Raw genomic sequence first — 18,571 nt, 5'->3', positions numbered from 1 at the left:
CTGAGCTGACTGCTAAGAGCACACAGCTGCCCCCTTCTCTGTAGATTTGCCTTCCGTCCCCAGCCAATGATTGACAGACAGGGCAATGACTCTTGCCTCCAGGCAGGATTACCCTGGGAGAGCAATTCAAGCTCCAGAGTTCCCTGGGGGATCAGCTGAGACCACAGCTTTGCTTGGCTCCCTCCTCTGCCCCCCTCCTCCCTCACTCCCTTTCTCCTGGCAGCTCTCTGCATAAGCCAGGAGCCCTCAAATTCCTGTTTCAGGCTCTGCTTCTAAGGAACCTGACACAAGACAGGCCATTAAGTCAGCAAGGTCAACATATGGAAGATGGCAGAAGGTCACGAACGAGCAGGAGAAGCCCTTGAGGATTTTGTTCAGGAGGGGTCACAAAATAATGTGGAGGAAAACCATTGGGGGAGCAGCAGGACAGCAGAGGAGCAGGGTGGCGAGCCTGAGGCGGCAGGCTGGTGAGAGGCTGCCACGTGCTCTCAGCAGCAGACCCTACAGGCCTCAGCAAATTGACAGGGGCAGTCATGGGGAGAGGAAGACAACTCAAGTGCAGAGAGAGGTCACAGGAGGAGGGAAAGCTGTGGAGCTATCAGGTCAGTTCGGCCTTCCTGAGTCCCAAATGCCTGCGAGCCATCACGTTGATAAATCCCATGCATGGCTCAAAAGCCAGGCTTGGGGACCTTGGGAGAGATCTGAGCTGCAGCATCAGTCAGGGGGTGCACGTGGCTGCGCGACAGAATCCATGGCATCACATGCCAGGCAGGAGGGAGAAGAGGGATGAGACAGAAAGTAAGGGGAGGCACCTCTGTGAGGAGAGGGCGAACTTTCCTGGGAATCCCTGACAGACTTCCATTTATGTCTCTTTAGTCAGAACTACATCACGTGGCTACCGAGCTGCAAGGTTAGCCAGGAACTTTTTACAAGCTGGGCAGGTTGCTTCCCCAAACAAAATTAGGGTTCTGTCTGTAAGGAAGGAGACAGGGCTCTTTAATAGTCAACAGTTGGTCTGCTACAGCCAGATAAGGGCCTGGGGCTATGTGGATAAAGGTGACAGGGCTGCTCTAAGAGACAAGATCCCCAAGGGGAAGAACAAAGAGCAAAGTCTTCCCAGCCTTAGGGAGAGCCGCCTGCCTTTGAGAGGTTGGGGAGGAGAGGAAGAAGCAAACGGCATACTGCTGGAAATCAGAAAAGGAAATATTAAGCAAAATCTGTAACTTTGATGTGACAACTCCAAGCCTGGGTTTCATAGCACTCTGAAATTTCAGTTACTTAAGAAAGCAACAGAGTAGTAGCAACACATTTCAAAGTCCTTTAACCTAAAAAAGTAATATGGGCACCCTCACTGTACACACAAAAAAGGGTAATTTCTAAAAGTTAATTTCATCGATTTCTCCTTTACGCTCTGTGATAACACAAAGAAATGACGGATTGAGTCCCTGCTTTCTAGAAACCCAAGGCCCCGGGAAACTACAACAGGAATGTAACACAACGGTGTGGGGAGGGTGTGGGAGAAAGGGGACCGTTCAGAAGCGTGGCATTGACACCCAGCACAGACACAGACACGGTGTGGTCAGAGAGCTGACCCCCTAGGCCATCTTGCCAGAGCCCATCCATGGACAAAGCAGCAAGGTGGGAACCCAGAAGGTGGGAAGCAGCTGGTGCCAGTGAAATTCTCCACTAAGCTTTGTTTTACCCCCACCCAACAGGGAAGGGAAAGGAAGCTGGGGGTGAGGGGACAACGGTTTAGTTAGAAATTCTCAAGAGGACACCAGTCCAAGGCCTTACTCGTGGCTTACAGGGCTATTGGCGACATGTTACTTTTACTGATTCCAGCAGTCAGCCTGTCCTCCTTTGTCCACCCAAGCTGACTGCCATCCTTGTACAAACTAGGTAGTTAATTTCAAACTAGTCTTATCTGTGGAACTCCTTTTATATGAAAGTTCACATTGAATCCTTACATATAACACAGATAAGGGGCATTCAATTGATCTTTTGCAGGGTTTCTCTACTGTGGCACTATCGACATTTTGGGCTGGGTGAGTCTTTGCTGTAGAAGGCTGTCCTGTGTATTGTAGGATGTTTTGCAACATCCCTGGCCTGTACCCACTAGATGCCGTTAGCATCTCTGGTCCTCCTCCTCGCTCCCAGTTGTGACAATATGAATCGTCTCCAAACATTGCCAAATGTCTCCTGGGGGACAGAATCGCTCCCAACTTTACCCAATGGGATAAAGTCATTGTACATATTAAAATTCCACAATTCCCATATTTTTAAAGTATCGAGGGTAATTAAACAAGGCAAAAACTGAAAATCAAACACTGTGGGCTGAAAATTGATGATACTCGAGCCTCAGTATCTAATCTTTTTCTATGCTTGGTTCTGGTTGCATAATCTCAAGACATCTTGATTCTTAGGATATGTGGTCATGTTCTCACCTGTACAGGTATGGGAACAGACAGACAAGCACAGGCCTGCACTCACACACCAGCCCAGGCAGAGCACCAGCCCCACAGAGGTGAAGTTCACAGGTTTGCGTGGGGGCAGGGAGGACAATACTCATTCCTGGATCCACACACCTCCAGCAGAGCACCTTTAACCATCTCATTCCACTCCCACAACTAAAGGGGAAAAACCCCACTACACGGTACTTTCCTATTTCCACTGGGTAGGCAGTATCTCATTTGTCTTTTAGGAATGTGAAATTTCATCCATGATATCAAAAGCACAAAGAGAGTGCTGATGAGAACACTGGTGTGGAGACCACATCCAATCATTTCCTGATGTCTTCTAGTATTTGTTCAATTGAAATTATCAATGCCTCCACCGAGGTCTCAAGGTCTCGGCGAGTGATTCTCCAACCTGACCATGCACAAGAACCACTGGAGGAGGCTGTGAAGTCTGCAGATTCCCAGCCTCATCCCCACAATCTCCCGCCTGGTAGGACCAGGTGAGGATGCCAAATGTGCATCTTAAGTCAGTTCCCCTGAGTTACGTGGGTGTGGCACTTTGAGAAACCCTGTTCTCCAGCAAGCTTCTCACAGCTGAAATTAACAACAGATTTTAGCGTAAAGATTTTCAGATCTTCCTATAAACTGTGCAGTTATGAGGACTCGTCTTCTGCAACGAAAAATAAAAGTGTTGCTCTGTGAATGCACAGTCTGCACTCTACTAATTTTGACCATCAACCAAGACGCAAGCACCTCAAGGACTCGGAGGTACGCTTTTTAATCTGCTTCTAATCAACTGGTATTCCTCTAGGGTTGAGAATACATCATTACTATCATTCAATTACATGCTTTTTACATGTTTAAAAGTATTAAGGCAATTAATTCTGAGCCCTCAGAATACACAAACATTCTCCAAAACCAGAACATGCTGGGCCACAAGAGATGGCATTTCTCCAAGATTTTACTGAAGTGACAAAGACGTTACGCGGGCAGCGACTCTTCAGCGTCGATCCAGAACCCTTTCCTCCTCCCCACTGCTCTCCCACACCCTCCCCCTCACTCTCCTTCAGCCTGGCAGGCCTCCTGCGGTCCCTCACACCCCCACCCCCACCTCAGGGTCTCCACTTGCAGTTCCCTCTGCCCCTCCTCCAGACAGCTCTCTCCCGCACCATCTTGATTCTGGTCTTTGTTCGAAAGCCCACCCTCTGTAAAACAGCATCGCACCCCTCAGCCCTGTAATTCACTTTCCTGCTTTACTTCAGCGCACTCATTACTACACATACATACTTGCCTCCTGTCTGCTCTCCCTACTAAAATATGAGATGCCTAGAGAAGGGACTCTGTCGATTTCATCCACTGCTATAACCTCGGAACCTAAAACAGTACCTAGCACGTAAAAGGCCCTTACCAAACACTTGTTGAACAAATGAACCCACGAATAAAAGATTGCACTGCTCAGTGGCCTGTACCCAGACTCCCACAGAAAGGCTGACCCAAGTTCTGCATGGTCCTGACAGGAGGCAAATGTGAAGACCAGATCCTTCCCTGCATCCGGGTACCATAATCATGGGGTGTTGGCAGAGTCCAGAGCACACCTGGAGCATGGAGAACAGGGATGGGAATCCCTTCTCCAACAAGCATCACTGTGTGCATGTGGTGAAGAAGGGAGATAAACAAAACCAAATGAGTGTCCCACCCACCACCATGGGACAAAAAAGAGCAACCGGATCGGTTCCGTTTTGTTTTTTAAGAGAAGAGGAAAGAGATAAAATACTCAACTGTTTGATCACAGCCAACTCACCTCTTTGAGGACGTTTGCCAACACGTAAAAAGCAGGGTTGGCTGGGAACATTTCTATTGCCCCTCTCTCCACTAAAATTTTATGAGTCTCACTTACCTACTTTTCAAAGTTAGAACAGGAAACATAAAACTCAGCTCATTCAACGGACACCAATACATTATGGCCATTTAGGAGAGAGAAATAGGAAGCCTGAATAAGAAGAGGGGAGGATTTAAACAGATAAACAGGAACGAGTGAGGGGACACAAGAGTGGAGAAAATGGAGTAGGGGTTGGAGGACAGGAAATTCTGGGAAAGGGAAGCGAGAAGAGAAAGACAAGGAGGAATAGAAGCTACCCCACTGTTCTTACCAGATTCTGCTCCCTGGGGCTGGGAAGTTCCACAGGAACTCCTGTCTGCAAATTCTTATAAGCAGACCCACCCACAAACCACCCCAGGCCCCAGCTCAGAGCTTCCCTTTGGAATCCAAGAACTGCCCTTGACGCCCTCTCCCCACAGGAGAGATTCCAGCCAGAGTGTAGAAGGCTGCCCTAAGATGGGTAAAATGAAGTGTGGCCGGGAAAAGGACCACCCCCTCCTCATGCAGAACATGGTAGACGCAGGATTTCTGCCAGAACACACAACTGAGGTTCCATCAAGGCAGGAAAGAGGACCATGTTTAACTGGCTAATGCCGAGGCTCTGGGTACAAGGCACCCTCTGAGGACCTTGTGCCTAATTCGCTGGGGAAGGGCACTGATCTGATGCATAAAAACTCTGAACTGCGTTTCAATATATTTTCAAAGTTACATTCTGCCTGGGAAGCCTCTTGTGCAGGACCGCTGTAGGTCCAGTCTAAACCAGGTAAATGTGTGGGTCAGAGCTGGTTGACCAGGTACCGGAGGACAACCAGGAGGCATGAAGGCTCCGGGAACAGTGGCAGCAGCAACAGGCAGTTGAAGAGAGAAACCTCCCAGTCAGGCGAAGCCACCCTAATAGCGGTCCTCCACCCTGTTTTCTACCGATGCCAGCGAAAGCAAAACCAGCTCTGAAGAGAGCTCAGTGTTGTGGGAAATGACTTCAATGACAGCGACCACAGGAAGGGCGGACACTGATAAGCCCCCTGAGGCTTCTGATGCTAGACTGGCTGCAGCACCACGGCCAGCAGGCTTCTGAGTTTTTAAACTCTATTTTTTGACATCATCTCAAACTTAGAAAAAAGATTGCAAGACAGTACAAAGAATTCCCGTAGATCCTTCACCCAGACTCTCCAATTGCTAACATTCTACCACATTTGCTTCGCCATTCTATTAGATAACACGTATATTACTTTTTTAACCATTTGAAAGTAAGTTGAAGACATGATGACATTTACCCCTAAACATTTTAGTATTTCCTGAAAACAACGACATTCCCTTACACAACCACAGGATAGTGATAAAAATCAGGAAGGTATTGTTGCTTCAACACTATTATCTAAACTAAAGACCTTATACAAATTTCTCTAGTAGTCCTAATAACAGCCTTAGAGCAAAACCAGGACCGCGTGTCCCAGATCACATGGGGCATTCAGCTGTCAAGTCTTTCCAGCCTCTTTTAATCTGAAATAGTTCATTTATCTTTCATGGCCTTGGCATTTTTTGAAAAGTACAGGCCAACGATTTTGTAGAATTTCTTCAACTGAGGTTTTCCTGTTTCTTCATGATCAGATTCAAGTCACACATTTTTGGCAGGACTGTCACAGAAGTGATGCTGCGCCTTCTCGATGCATTTCCTGAGAAGGCACATGATGCTGGTTTGTCCCAGCACAGGTGATGTGCAACTGGATCGACTGGTTAAGATGGTGTAAGACAGGTTTCTCCACCGTCAAGTTACTCTTTTCCCTTCGTAATTAATAAGTAACTTGATGGGAGAAACTTGGAGACTAAGTGAATATCTTGTTCCTCATAAAATCTACTTGTTTCAGCCCCCCTGGTAGATCCTTGCCAGGGTAAGGGTAAAATTTTGTGTGATGTCAAACGAGGTCAAACTTCAGCGAAAAAACCAGGGCTGGGTGAAGCAGTAGTTGATGAGCAAGAATTAACACGTGAGAGCCTCACAGACTTAATCCAAATAACCCCAGGCTACGTTCTCTCCGAGCTATTAAGAAAACAGAAACAAAAACACCTTTAGAGTTGCTTTTAAGAGTATATAGAAGGATCCAGGAGTATGCCAGCTTCTCTCACAGTGAGCCACGCCTGCTGGTCACTCAGCTCTTCAACTCACAAGGTGTCCAGGGGCAGCAAAAACAGACACCCAGGTTCAGAGAGCAGACAGCTAGTCACCCTAACACTGAAGCCCAATTCTCCAGGCGCAATGCTGAGGGGGTCAGCGTGGTGATTCCTGGTCCACTGAGGCATGGTGCAGGCAGCTATATTTAAGAACAAAAACTCTGACTCTCCACAGCCTTATACTGAGGCATGACCAGGTTTAGGAACTCCGATTTGGCTTTATTCAAGAAATATTTTTTTAAAACTCTGCAATCACAAAGTTAGAAACTTCAGAAATGATATACAGGCAGAAAGAACACTTTGAAATCACAAACTTGTTGTTATACTAACAGAGATATCCACTGTTACCATTCTTGTCTATACTCTGTCGGTCTTTTCTCTTTGCATATGTGTACTTAATCAGGATTGGGATCACACCATCTACACCAGCCTTCTTTGAGCTGGGTTCCACTGAAGAATTATTAAGTCCTACAGAAAAGGAGTTGAGTGTCTATTTTCTCACTTCTCCCGAAGATGGTCTGTAACTAGAATCATTCTAGAAGCATAGGACAGAAGTTAATTCATAACATACAATGGTTGCCTTAGAGTACTGGGGCTTAATTCTCCCGTACAGCACCAGCCAAGAAGGGCTGGTCTCTATTGTATAATTTGCTGTGTTCACCTAATAATCTTTTAAATAAACACTTAATAAGCACCTTCCATACACCAGGCAGTGAGAACATAAAGATAAATAAGACACAGCCCCTTTCCTCTTTAAATGAATAATCCAGTGAGGGAAAGTGAAAATATCTAAATACCTGAAATATCCAATAATGCCGTGCCAGAATAACGCTACGAGAGGCACTGGAGCGCCCTGGGCAAGGAATCACGAGCTCCTTAGAGGAAATGAGGGAGGCTTCCCCGAAGAGATGATGTGTAAACGGGTCCTTGAAGATTGGGCAAAACTTGAGAGAAAGAAGAGAGGAGCAGGCATTCCAGATGGAAGGAAGGGCATGCCAAAAGGCCCAGAGGGGTGTGCTCAGGCCAGACCACAGGGGACCTAGGGGAGATGGCATAAGATGCAGCTAAGAAGGAACGAGGTCCTCCAAACTGGCCCCAAAGGAGGCGGTGTCGCGCAGCCCTAAGTGGTTCTTAAGCAGGGGGGTGGTGGGCTCACACTGGAATGAAGGAGGCCAAGGGAGAGCGTGGGCAAGGGGCCACTGAGATCACTGCAGCCAGTGCTGATGGGGGCGCTGAGCCCGAGCAATGAAGCTGAGAAGGTGGCCAACCAAGAGATATGGAGGAAAAAGATGCCACAGAACTTGGTGACGGAGCTGGCAGGGGCTGCTCTTATAGCACCCAGCCAGCTGAGATCCAGCCTGCATAACAAATTCAGGTCGCTAGTGGAAAACAAAAGAGCATGCAAGAAGGTTCCACGGGTTGCCACCATTCCACCATTCCCTGAGATGATTAATGGCAGAGGTGGGTGTACCCCTCAAAGAGGATGAGGCCAGAGGGAATACATGACACTGGGGTAAACTGAGAAAAGCGCCCCTGCAAGCTTCAACAAAACACCTTACATGATAGCTTCCTGGTGGTGGGTCCTGTGACAGCAAATGATACACGCAGAAGACGCTACAGGAGAATGAGTCTGTGGTAACCCCACGAATGCCACAAATAAGCAAAATCTAGCAGCTACCTTTTGAATGGAAGATTTCACTCTTAATCTAAAGGAAATACAAGTATTTGGGATGAATTTAATACTTAACAGAGAAAGTGAAAGTCAGAATTAGTTAACAAAAGCAACTCTGGGGCCCAATATAAACAGGCTCCAACATGGGGACCTTCCCCGAAACTTGAGTATAATGGGAAACACAGGGGATGAGGTGATGGGAAAGTACATGTGCAAATTCTAAAATAACCAAGATCCCACCCCCTAAAAGAAAGGGTGAGGGTATGGGTTCTTAAGGGCTGGGACTATGAAGTGACCTCACCAAACAGGACCTCAGCAATACTCCTCAGGGAGCAGGTGGCTGGGTGGATGGGGAAGGGAACGTGGAGGATTTGCCAGGCGGTTTATGTGATAATCCACGATCCAATAACCCCAGTTGTCCTATACGAACAAAAGAACCAGATTATCACAGAAAACTCCAAATCAGAAAGTGGTAAAGACCCTCGAAAAGGAACTGGAGGGACAGTACCTGGGGACAACCTGGAGTCTGACTGGCCCTGGCAGTTCAGAGACTGAAGGAGAGAGGGAGCACACACACAGAAGACAAAGGAAAGTTCCGTTTGGGCCGCTCTGAGCTCAGAACAAGTTAAACATGCTTGATTCCTAAAACCAATGATGCGTATTCAGGTCTGTAAGATGCACGGCTAAAACATACAATGTCCTTTTACACCCCAATCACATATCCCTTTTACTCTTTGTTCCAAAAATTTGGGAAAGCAGATTTGGGCAGGCTCCCAAACAGCCATCCTACCATCCATACGACTGGTTTAATCAGGCACGGGGCATGCGCCTGGGGATACAGCAATAGGCAGCACAGAAATGGTCTCTTCCTCAAAAAGCTCTTATAAACTCATTTTAAAAATCAGACAAGTAGCTCTATCACCAATGGAATTATTTTCATAGCTTTTCTTTTTAACTTATTCTATATTGGACATGAGGGGAGTGTTACGAGACGTTTTAGATTTGGGGTGCGTGTGTGTGTGTGTGTGTGTGTGCCAGGAGGGGGCTTAGAAAAGGCTCTGGCTCCCCCAGGAAGGAATGAATAGGACATGTGGGGGTTCCCTGGCCCCCCCCCCCCCAGCAAAGACAGCAGGCAGCTCAGGGAAATCTCTGACGGGAGTGTCCGAGGGGAACTCCCTGGAACTCCCTGGGGTTCCCAGCCTAGGAGGGAACAATGTACTGAGAGAGCCTGGAACAGGAAGCAGGCCATGCCACCATAGGTTGAAATTTCATCCTAAGATAAAAGGAGCAACTGAGGGGTTTAAATGGAATTCAATTTTGGAGAGACCTCTCTTGAGGCTGGGCTGCAGATGGGGAAGTCCTCTTCGGAGGTGAGACTAGTTAGGAGGCTGCTATGGAAACCCAGGAGAGTGAAGACAGTGTGCCCAGGAATGCACGAACCTGGACCAGGGCACGGAGCCATCTCGGCCACGTCGGATAATCCTCTCGAGAGAATTTTGACAGGAGCCATTCTGAGGGGTGGTGGGAACGCAGCATATGCTGCAAAGGCAGGGATGCGTCTGCCTCATCTACCACCTCTGGGCCAGCCTGCCTGAGTCCGAATCCCACTCCGTCCCCTCGAGTCTCTTACCCTCTCAGAGCTTCAATATCCTCAACATCCTCATCTGTAAAACGCGGATAATAACGGTACCAAATTCAACATGACTTTTGTAAAAATTAAATGAGCTGATATATACAACACATCTAGAACAGGTGAGGATAAAGTGAGTCAGTACAGCATTTACCTTTTTTTCCATCCCATCTATGTTTTTTTTTTTTAAAGATTTTATTTTTCCTTCTTCTCCCAAAAGGCCCCTGGTACATAGTTGTATATTTTTAGTTGTGGATCCTTCTAGCTGTGGCATGTGGGATGCTGCCTCAACATGGCTTGATGAGCGGTGCTAGGTCCACGTCCAAAATCTGAGCCCATGAAACCCTGGGCCGCCGAGCATGCAAACTTAACCACTCGGCCACGGGGCTGGACCCCCGTCTGCTCTGTAGCACGTGGGTTCGTTGGGGAGGGTGGGGGAGAGTGAAGAGCCCACTGTCTCTTTGCCAACTGCTAGATTCCCATGATCCTAGATTTGCCTGGCAGATAACTAAACTCCACTACTGTTTTAGCTCTGAATATTCCTTTATCGAGACAAACCAGCTCAACACGTACAGACTAGGACCTAGAGCTGTGCTGTCCAACACAGTTGCCACTAGCCGTATGTGGCTGTTGAGGACTTCAAATGTGGCCAAAGTGAGATGGGCTCTATTATATAAGTGTAAGATACCACGCTTTGAAGACTTAGTATAAACAGAAGAATGTAAAATAGCTCACAAACAATTTTTATATTGATTTCATAACACATGGGCCATACTGAGTTAACTACGATATATTACTAAAATTAATTTCACCTGTCTTTTAAAAATTTCCTTCCTTCTAATTCACTGGATCTATTTTAATTGATATGTTCCTAACTTCTTAATTTAGCAGATTAGATCATTAATTTTTGCTTTTTCATGCTAATATGAGCAATTAAGACTGCTATTTCCCTCTAAATACTAATTTAGTTGCATCCACAAGTTTTTTCTTAAGGATACAATTCATCTCACAAGTTATGATATATATTTTCATTATTATTACTTCTTTATCTTTCAAATCTAAATATTTTAAAATTCAAAATTTCAAATTTTTTTCCAGTTATCTTTTAAAACTGATATATAATTTAGTTGCATTGTGTTCAGAGAACTTGGTCTGTATACTGATTATTTTAAATACGTTAGGATTTACTTTATGACCTGGTGTATACTCAATTTTTGTAAAAGTATAATCTTAATTTGCTGGGACTACGCTTTCTATATAATCAATTTGATCAAGCTTACTGTGTTGTTTGTTGGAATAATCCCTTATTTGTTTTTAGTCAGTTTGTTCTAACAGTTATTGAAAGAGTGATGCTAAAAATGATGGCAGATTTGTGGACTTTTTTTGTCATTTTGTCAGTTTTTACTTTATATAGTTTGAAGCTATGTTATTAGGTGCGTAAGAGTTTAGAGGTTTTTATCTTCCTGGGAAGTTGAAACTTTGATCCATCTGTTTCTTTTTGATTTTTTAAATGTAGCTACTAGAAAATTTTAAATTATATGTGTGCCTTGGGTTATATTTCCATTGAACAGTGCTGGTCTAGAAGAAGGAAAAGCAAGAAGCCTGCATCACCCACCAAGTCCGAGATGAATAACGACTTGATTGCAGAAAATGACAAGCAAAGAGAGGAGAGTATTGGAGGCCCTGTTAAAGTACCACACACTGTCCTCCTCTCTTGCTGCTGGAGTCTAGAAGGGAACAAAGATGTGTGTGAACAACAGAAAGGAGGTAAAGAATCCAAAGAGGATGAAAAAGCAGAAGCTGAGGAGAGAGGCAGGCCAGGGAAGAAGTCATTCTCTACACATGTAGTAGAAAAACTGCTTCTGCTCTGAACTCAACACATATAAGCCTTTAATTATGAAAATGACACTTAATCCTATAAACAGCCTTAATATTCAAAAGACAGAACTACTATTCCATCAAAGTAGACCATTTTTGTTATTTTTATCAATTTTTCCCTCTGAATTAATCAAATCATATTATATGATACTTAACTATTATGATTCCAGATATTAAAAACCTGAAGGGAAAAGAGGAAGAATTCACGGGTACAGGAGCTGGCGAACCATCCAACAGCTTAATCCTGCATACTTTTCCATGCCATAAGAGGAGAACAAAAATGTCTTGTATGGCCTCAAAAGACCAAACAAGAAACGGGCTTTTCCTCTAGGACATGGGGACTTTGTAAGCAGAAATCCAGAGGTGCAGGGACGGCAGGTGGAGGTAGAAGCAAGTACAGAGAGCACGACGTAAGGAAAGCTAAGGGAGGAGAGGTTCCCAGGAGTGTTTGCAGCAAGAAGGGTGGGAGCTGAGACAAAGGAGAGCCGGGAGGCCAGAGAAACCCCCCTAGACAACAGAGGCTCTTGGAGCTAAAGCCTTCCTCACACAGTCCAGTCTGTCCGGCTGCTTGACCAGGAAAGACGAGGGCCTGGAGGTGACTGCACGTGCCGACAACATACGGGGCACAGCCAGGTAGAAACTGATCGTGACTCCTGGTAGAACTCCTGCCTCAGTCTCCCCAGTGAAAAGTCAACACGGCACTCACCACCGAGTAGCAAGGAACTACCAATGTAGTTATTCCAAATTGGAATACAATAGCTTCATCTGTAGCTCCCAAAGCTGAGGATACACACACCCATGGTCTAGCAATCACACCCCTGCGTGCACCCCCATCATAAACGCATATATGTATACCAAAGACAGGTAGGAGAACAGTCACAGCAACATTGCTGGTAACAGCCAAATACTGGAAACTGCCCAAATGTCCATCCATAGTAAACAGATAAATACAGTCATGCATCGCTTAACAGGGATATGTTCCGAGAAATGCGTCGCTGGCAACTTTGTTGTTGTGCGAACATCACAGAGCATACTTACACAAACCTAGATGGTATAGCCTACCACACACCTAGGGCATATGGTACTGATCTTATGGGAGCACCACTGTATATGCCATCTGTCATTGACGGGAACGTCGTTACGTGGCACAGGACTGTATGTGTTATATTATTCACCCAATGGCCACATCAGCCATGAGAGTGAATACACCATAACGACAGGCAGCACGAGCGAATCTCAGAAACCTAACTCATAAGGAAGGAAGATGGTCACTGGAGGATTTCATTGATACAGGCGTGGGAGATCAGGCAGGGGTCATCCTCCAGGAGGAACTGACTAGAAGGGAGCACATGGGGAGTTCTTGCTTCTTGATCTGAGTGCTGAGTGCACGGGTGCGTTTCATTTGGAAAATGTGTTGAATGGTATACTTATGGTGTGTCTACTTTCCTACTAGGTAAGCTATACTTAAAAAAAAAAAAGCTCTCCAGGCAAGACAAGCCTGGTAGTATTCTTGTACCCTCTAACCTCATTGTTCTCCCACTCCCTTACACGTCTTCCTCGCTCCCTCTCTGCACATGTGCTTAAGGTGGGTCTCTCCCCATGGAGAGCTCACACGTCCCGATCCACATTCATGGCTTCCTCCCACATCAAGCCAGTGATTCACTCCCCTTTTGGAAGTCTTTGCTAACTTAGGTCAGTCACACTGATCTGGTCCTTGCTTCTCTTTCAGCAGTTGCGGAGTTCATACCATCATTAATGTGTGAACATTCCCAGTTGTCTTATTTCTGCCAAGGTTTCCCAGTTAGACTAAAATCACAGAGCATGACCTCTGGGAGCAACCTCAATCCTCCACGTCTCCACAGGCAGCTCGGATTAAGTCGCCCCTCAGGAGCTAGAAGGGTGTGGAAGGCGAGCCTCGTCCCTTCTCCCAGGGACTGCCGTCTCCAAGACACGCCCCTGGGCCCCCCCAGCACTGGGAGGGACTCCCACAGAGGACCCCGCACCTCTTGCTATTGTCTGTTCACCTTACAAGAGCCAACCTGCTAGATAAACTCCGCTCACTGCTGCCAAAGAGCCCAGCTAGGGAAGCAGGGAAGAACTGGAGGAGGCCAATCCAAGAACAAAGGGTTGGTTCTTATTCTGCCTTGAATAGATCCTTAAAATTCAACACCAATCTATTTTGATAGCATGTGACAATTTGGCAGTTTGTGCCAAAATTATAAGCGTTTTCAAAACACGCAGTCATAAACGCAAGCTTTTAGAACTTATGCCTGTCAGCCTTTTCTCTTCCTTCCATAAACCCCTTCACGCCTTCCCATTTCACCCATTTCTTTTCTTCCCTAGAGGAAGAAATGGCTACGAATCATAACCAAGGTTCACTTCATCCTACAGAAACAGCAGCACTCCTCTAATGGGCAGACTGTGAAAAGACTCAGGACATTCTGGTTAGCGCTCTTCCAGTTCACATCAATCTCTCCTTGGCCATGTATTGCTTGGAATTTGAGTGATCCCTGGCTCTACCACTAGAAATATGACACTCTTCTAAACTGTCAAGCTTTCAGGATTACACACCTGAAGCCACAACCCACCCTGTTTCTGAGTCTGTGCCCCTTCACTCCACAGACATGGATTCCTCTTCCACAGTTTCAGGATACGCATCCTTCTGTGGAAGAGGATTAGCACTCAGAAGCCATGAGGAGGGCTCAGCTAAACAGCAGAGGGCAGGAGGTGAGTCTCCTTCCTCTTTGTAACCCCCAAACCCAGCACCTGCTTGGCACCAGGAGCAGGCAAGCCAAGGGTACCAGATGAAGCACAGGACACAAAACCGTTTTCCCTTTTAAAGGGACGATACTTAATTAAACAAAGGCCATATACACTAATTAGGACATGAGAACACAAAATTCGTCTTTTAAGTCAGCTAGCGATCCTGCAGGACCCCTTTCATTTGTAAACACATTTTGCGGCCAGAATCACGTAACCAGGTCCCTGGACGAGACCTGGGCCATCAGCAGGTCTGTACTCCTCCAAGTACAGACCAGGAGACTGAGCCCCACAGGGGAATCAGTCGGCCAAGGTCACCTAGCTGGTGTGGAGTACAGGTAGGACGCCCCCTCTCCTTTTTTGCCCGGCTCCTCGGAGATGCTCTCCAAAAACCTTGCGTTACTCACTAAAGGAGCATAATGAATGCATACCTACGTCAAGTCACTGCTTACAATTCAGAAACCAAAGGTCACCAAAACCTGTCTCTTCCGCAAGCTGGCCGCAGAGAGGGGGCAAGAAAGGTCATTGGCAAATGTCTACCTACAGACACCAGATCACGCCGTCTCAATGGATGCAAAAGACAGTTTCCGAAGCTGTTAGTTACCCTGTGGCGGGTGTCACGATCCCGTCCCGGGGAAATGAGTTAACTCGGCTCTGCTGGCTCGGAAGCTTCCAGCAATGAATTAAACCCCGAGGCGCTGCGGAAAGCTGGGGGAAAGGGGCCACTGCGGCCACCCGACATCCCGGCCGTTTACCCCTGCGACTCCACCGCGTCCACACTGGTGCGGGCCGCGGCGCCCCGCTCCCCGAGGCCACGACTCTCAGCCCGCGCCCCCGCGAGGCGCGTCTGGGGGCGCCGAGCCCTGGGCGCTGTCCGCGGGGGCTGGGGCGGAGCCTCCGGGCCCAGCCAGGGGAGGGCAGGAGGATGGCCGCCGCCGCCCCCAGCCCGCCAGCCCCGCTACGCCGAGGAGGGGGCTGCGCCACGTACCTCGGCCGGCAGGTGCCGCCGCCGCCGCCTGGGTCCGCGGCTGCAGGGGACGCCGCTCCGCGCCGCCGGCCGCCTTCGTCCGCATACTAGGGAGGGGGCGCCGGCCGGCTACCAGTCCCGGGCCCCGCGCCCCCGCCCGCCCCCGGTCCCGCGCTCGCTCCCATTCAGTCCCGGACCTTTCGCGGCCGGCGCGGAGGCGGAGGCGGGGGGAGGAGGGGCCACGACGGGGGAGGGGCCGGGGCCTCGCGTCACGAGGACGCGACAGACCAATCGGAGCGCGCGGGGGCTCCCGCGGCGGCCCGGCTCCTGAGACGCGCAACCCGCCGCCCCGCTGGGTTGGGGAAGCGGGGAGCAGAGCGCCCCCAGCGGGACGCCCCGGGGGTTGGGCCGGCTGGGGCGCGGGGCCCAAGTGCCCCCAGCTCTCTCGAACTCTGCGTGCGGTTAGATGGCGGAAGGTACGGAAGGTGTATTTAGACCGGTTGTAGGCTTTTACTGCGCAGAGGCTCGTAGATGCGGAGCCGGAATGAAGGGGCTTTACGTACTTACGTATGCACTTCGCTCGCCGGAGCAGCCCCCCGGGCTGACACTGGTCCGGAGTTCCTGGCGCCCTCGAGGGCAGTTAGAGAGCAGCCTGGGCGTGTCTGGGCACTTGCAGAAAAGCCTTTTGTTGTTCCACGTGTCGGAGAAAAGCGAGACAGCGCTGATTACCCATTAGTTTCCCAGATGGGTAATTGGAGCCCAAAGAGCAGAAGTGAGTTACCCTAAATCGTTGGAATATTTGGTGGCAGAGCCAGGATCAGAATCTGCGCTTGGAGCGCCCATTTTCATGCCTCCCGAGTCCCCCTTGATTCTGGAGAGAAAATGTCAAACAATTTTTAAAAGCATAAACATTAGTGAATCCCCAAACTCAGGAATTAAAAAGAGTTTAAAGCACTGATGTGATTTCTTCAACACGGCCAAGTGCGTGTGATATTTCTGTGCCTTAGGACTTGTTGACTCTTGAGTGAAGTCGGTGAAGTTGGTCTGCCTCCAGAATTTCTGGTTGAAAAACAGCATCACGATCATGCATCTGTGATGCAGGTTCCGGTATGAAAAAGCAGATCCCAGACCCTGAGCCAAATACATTTGAGTAAACCCAGAGTCTTGTCAGTCTTCTTTGCAGCAGCTTCCAGAGGGTGTGCATAGCTCCAAACAGTTTGGAGATGTCTGTGTTCTTCCCCTGGTGGGGTAGGGGTACTGGAAAAAATGTCGTATCTGGATGACAAAAGTCAGGAGGTAAATCTTGGAAAGGAAAGAGTGGGAGGACTCTGCCTGCACACCTCGCAAAGGGATTTTGCCTTTGCGAACATAAAACATAAAATGTTTCTGTATTATTCTAAGGTGAGGACAATTGAGCATTTTGAAAATATTAGAGGAAAAGCTGTCACTGGGAGATCTAAATCCAGTGGGTTGGCCAAGGCTGGCCAGGCAGAGCAGCTGCTGAGGCAGTGACAGCTGCAAGGAGAATGCTGAGCGCCTCACCCCCTCTCTCTCAGAGACCAGCCCAAAGCCTGCCTGCTTGACCAGACACTCCATGTCTCCTTGCCTAGGCTGCTCTATGCCTTTTCTCCCAGACACTCCTTGTCCACAAAGCCAGGCCCTGAAAGCGTTACAGCTGGCATATGGGTCAGCAGTATCTTGGCTTGGAAGAGTGGGTGTAAGGTGAAGGTGAGGAAGAAAGGGAGCTTGAAGCTGCTGCCTGTCCCACCCTAACAGGGCAGCTGTTTAGCTTACCCTGTACCCACTACCTCATTCACTCCACTCACATTTGGAGGGGAGAGAGGATGACGTACTTGTCCAATAAGATAAGCCCTGCCCTAAAACATCCTTTTCACTATCTGTGGAGCCAGCCTTAGCTACTGTTCTGGATGAAGACAGAGATCCCCAAACAGTAGATTGGATCAGTCACTACATCTCAAAGCCTTACCTGTATCTCTGCAAGTCAGAAGCTGGTATCAGAAAAGCTTCTGGACCCAGAGTAGCAAAGCTGTCAGACGATTTGTAAATCTGGGACAGTCACTATAATTTTGTAATTCTTTACAGTTCCTTAAATCATTCTGACAGCAGGCATTGTGGTTGCCCCCGGTGTCCATCCCACCCTCCCCCTCTGTGATGCAGCATACTTTTTAGGTAAGTTTGGCTCACTCTTAGCTCTGCTAGTGGGCTCTGCTTGTTCTAAGTTAGTGGTTCTCAAAGTACGATCCATAAAGCCCTGGGGTTCCCTGAGGACCTTTCAGGACATCTCTGACATCAAAATTATTTCATAATAATCTAAGACGTTATTTACCTTTCTCACTGATGGTGCAAAAGCGAAGGTGTGCAAAACTGTTGGTGCCTTCACCAATCAAGGTAGTGGCACCAAACTGTAGTAATATACATTCTTCACACACTCGTGGTAAAAAAAAATGCAGCTTCACTTAAGAATGTTGTTAATAGAGCAGTAAAAAATTATTACTTTGTTAAAATCTCAACCCTTGAGTAAGCATCTTTGTAATATTTTATATGACAAAATGGAAACTGCACAGAAAACACTTTTGCTGCAAACTGAGGTGTGATGGGTGTTTAAGGAAAAGGACTTAGGTGATCATTTCAGTTGTAAGCTGAACTAGCTGTTTTGGGGTTTTTTTTTCATGGAACACCATTTTCACTCGAGAAAACAACTGTCAAATTATGGTTATTTTGACTTGGGATTTGGTAGGAATTTTCTTGAAAATGAACAAAGTCAGCCTCTCTCTTCAAGGAACGCAGTTGACTGTTGCCAATGATGAAAAAATTCCCAGTGTCAAAAGAAATTTAGAATTTTGGAAAACTTGTACCATGATCAGCTTGACAAGTTCTCAATATTTAAGGACTTTTCTGATGGTGATATTAATACATGTGATTTTTGGATATTGGATAATGTATGATGTGCCAACATTTGGAAGACCTGCATTTGCTCAGTAAATCGCTATTTTCCAAATGGCTAACGCGTGATGTCACCAAATCGTATGTAGGTAAAATATCCATTTTAAATGCAAGGCAGACAATGGATTTTAATTTAAGAGTATGAAAAATTTATAGATGAGATTTCAGATTCCACAGCGCAACGACCTTTAAGCAA

General features: G+C 47.4%; 1 protein-coding gene across 5 annotated transcripts in view; it reads right to left on the bottom strand.

Annotated features, from left to right (window-relative positions):
- ST3GAL5 (ST3 beta-galactoside alpha-2,3-sialyltransferase 5) overlaps window positions 1-16,942 on the bottom strand; it is a 47,038-nt gene extending 30,096 nt beyond the window's left edge. The window contains exon 1 of one of the 5 annotated variants that reach the window (XM_008529260.2): window positions 15,979-16,942. Coding sequence is in view for 1 of the 5 variants with exons in the window: in XM_070573699.1 (XP_070429800.1) it covers window positions 15,433-15,517 (85 nt within the window). In the remaining 4 variants the exon portion in view is untranslated. Of the gene's footprint in view, window positions 1-14,988; window positions 15,388-15,432; window positions 15,632-15,974 lie in introns of those variants that run through there. The other 4 variants (XM_070573700.1, XM_070573699.1, XM_070573703.1 and 1 more) reach the window with 4 other exon arrangements.
- Between the last annotated feature and the right edge of the window lie 1,629 nt (window positions 16,943-18,571).

The sequence above is a fragment of the Equus przewalskii genome, chromosome 14, assembly GCF_037783145.1.
Source record: "Equus przewalskii isolate Varuska chromosome 14, EquPr2, whole genome shotgun sequence".
In the NCBI taxonomy this organism is placed as follows: Eukaryota; Metazoa; Chordata; class Mammalia; order Perissodactyla; family Equidae; genus Equus; species Equus przewalskii.
This window is presented reverse-complemented; position numbering and strand designations above follow the sequence as displayed.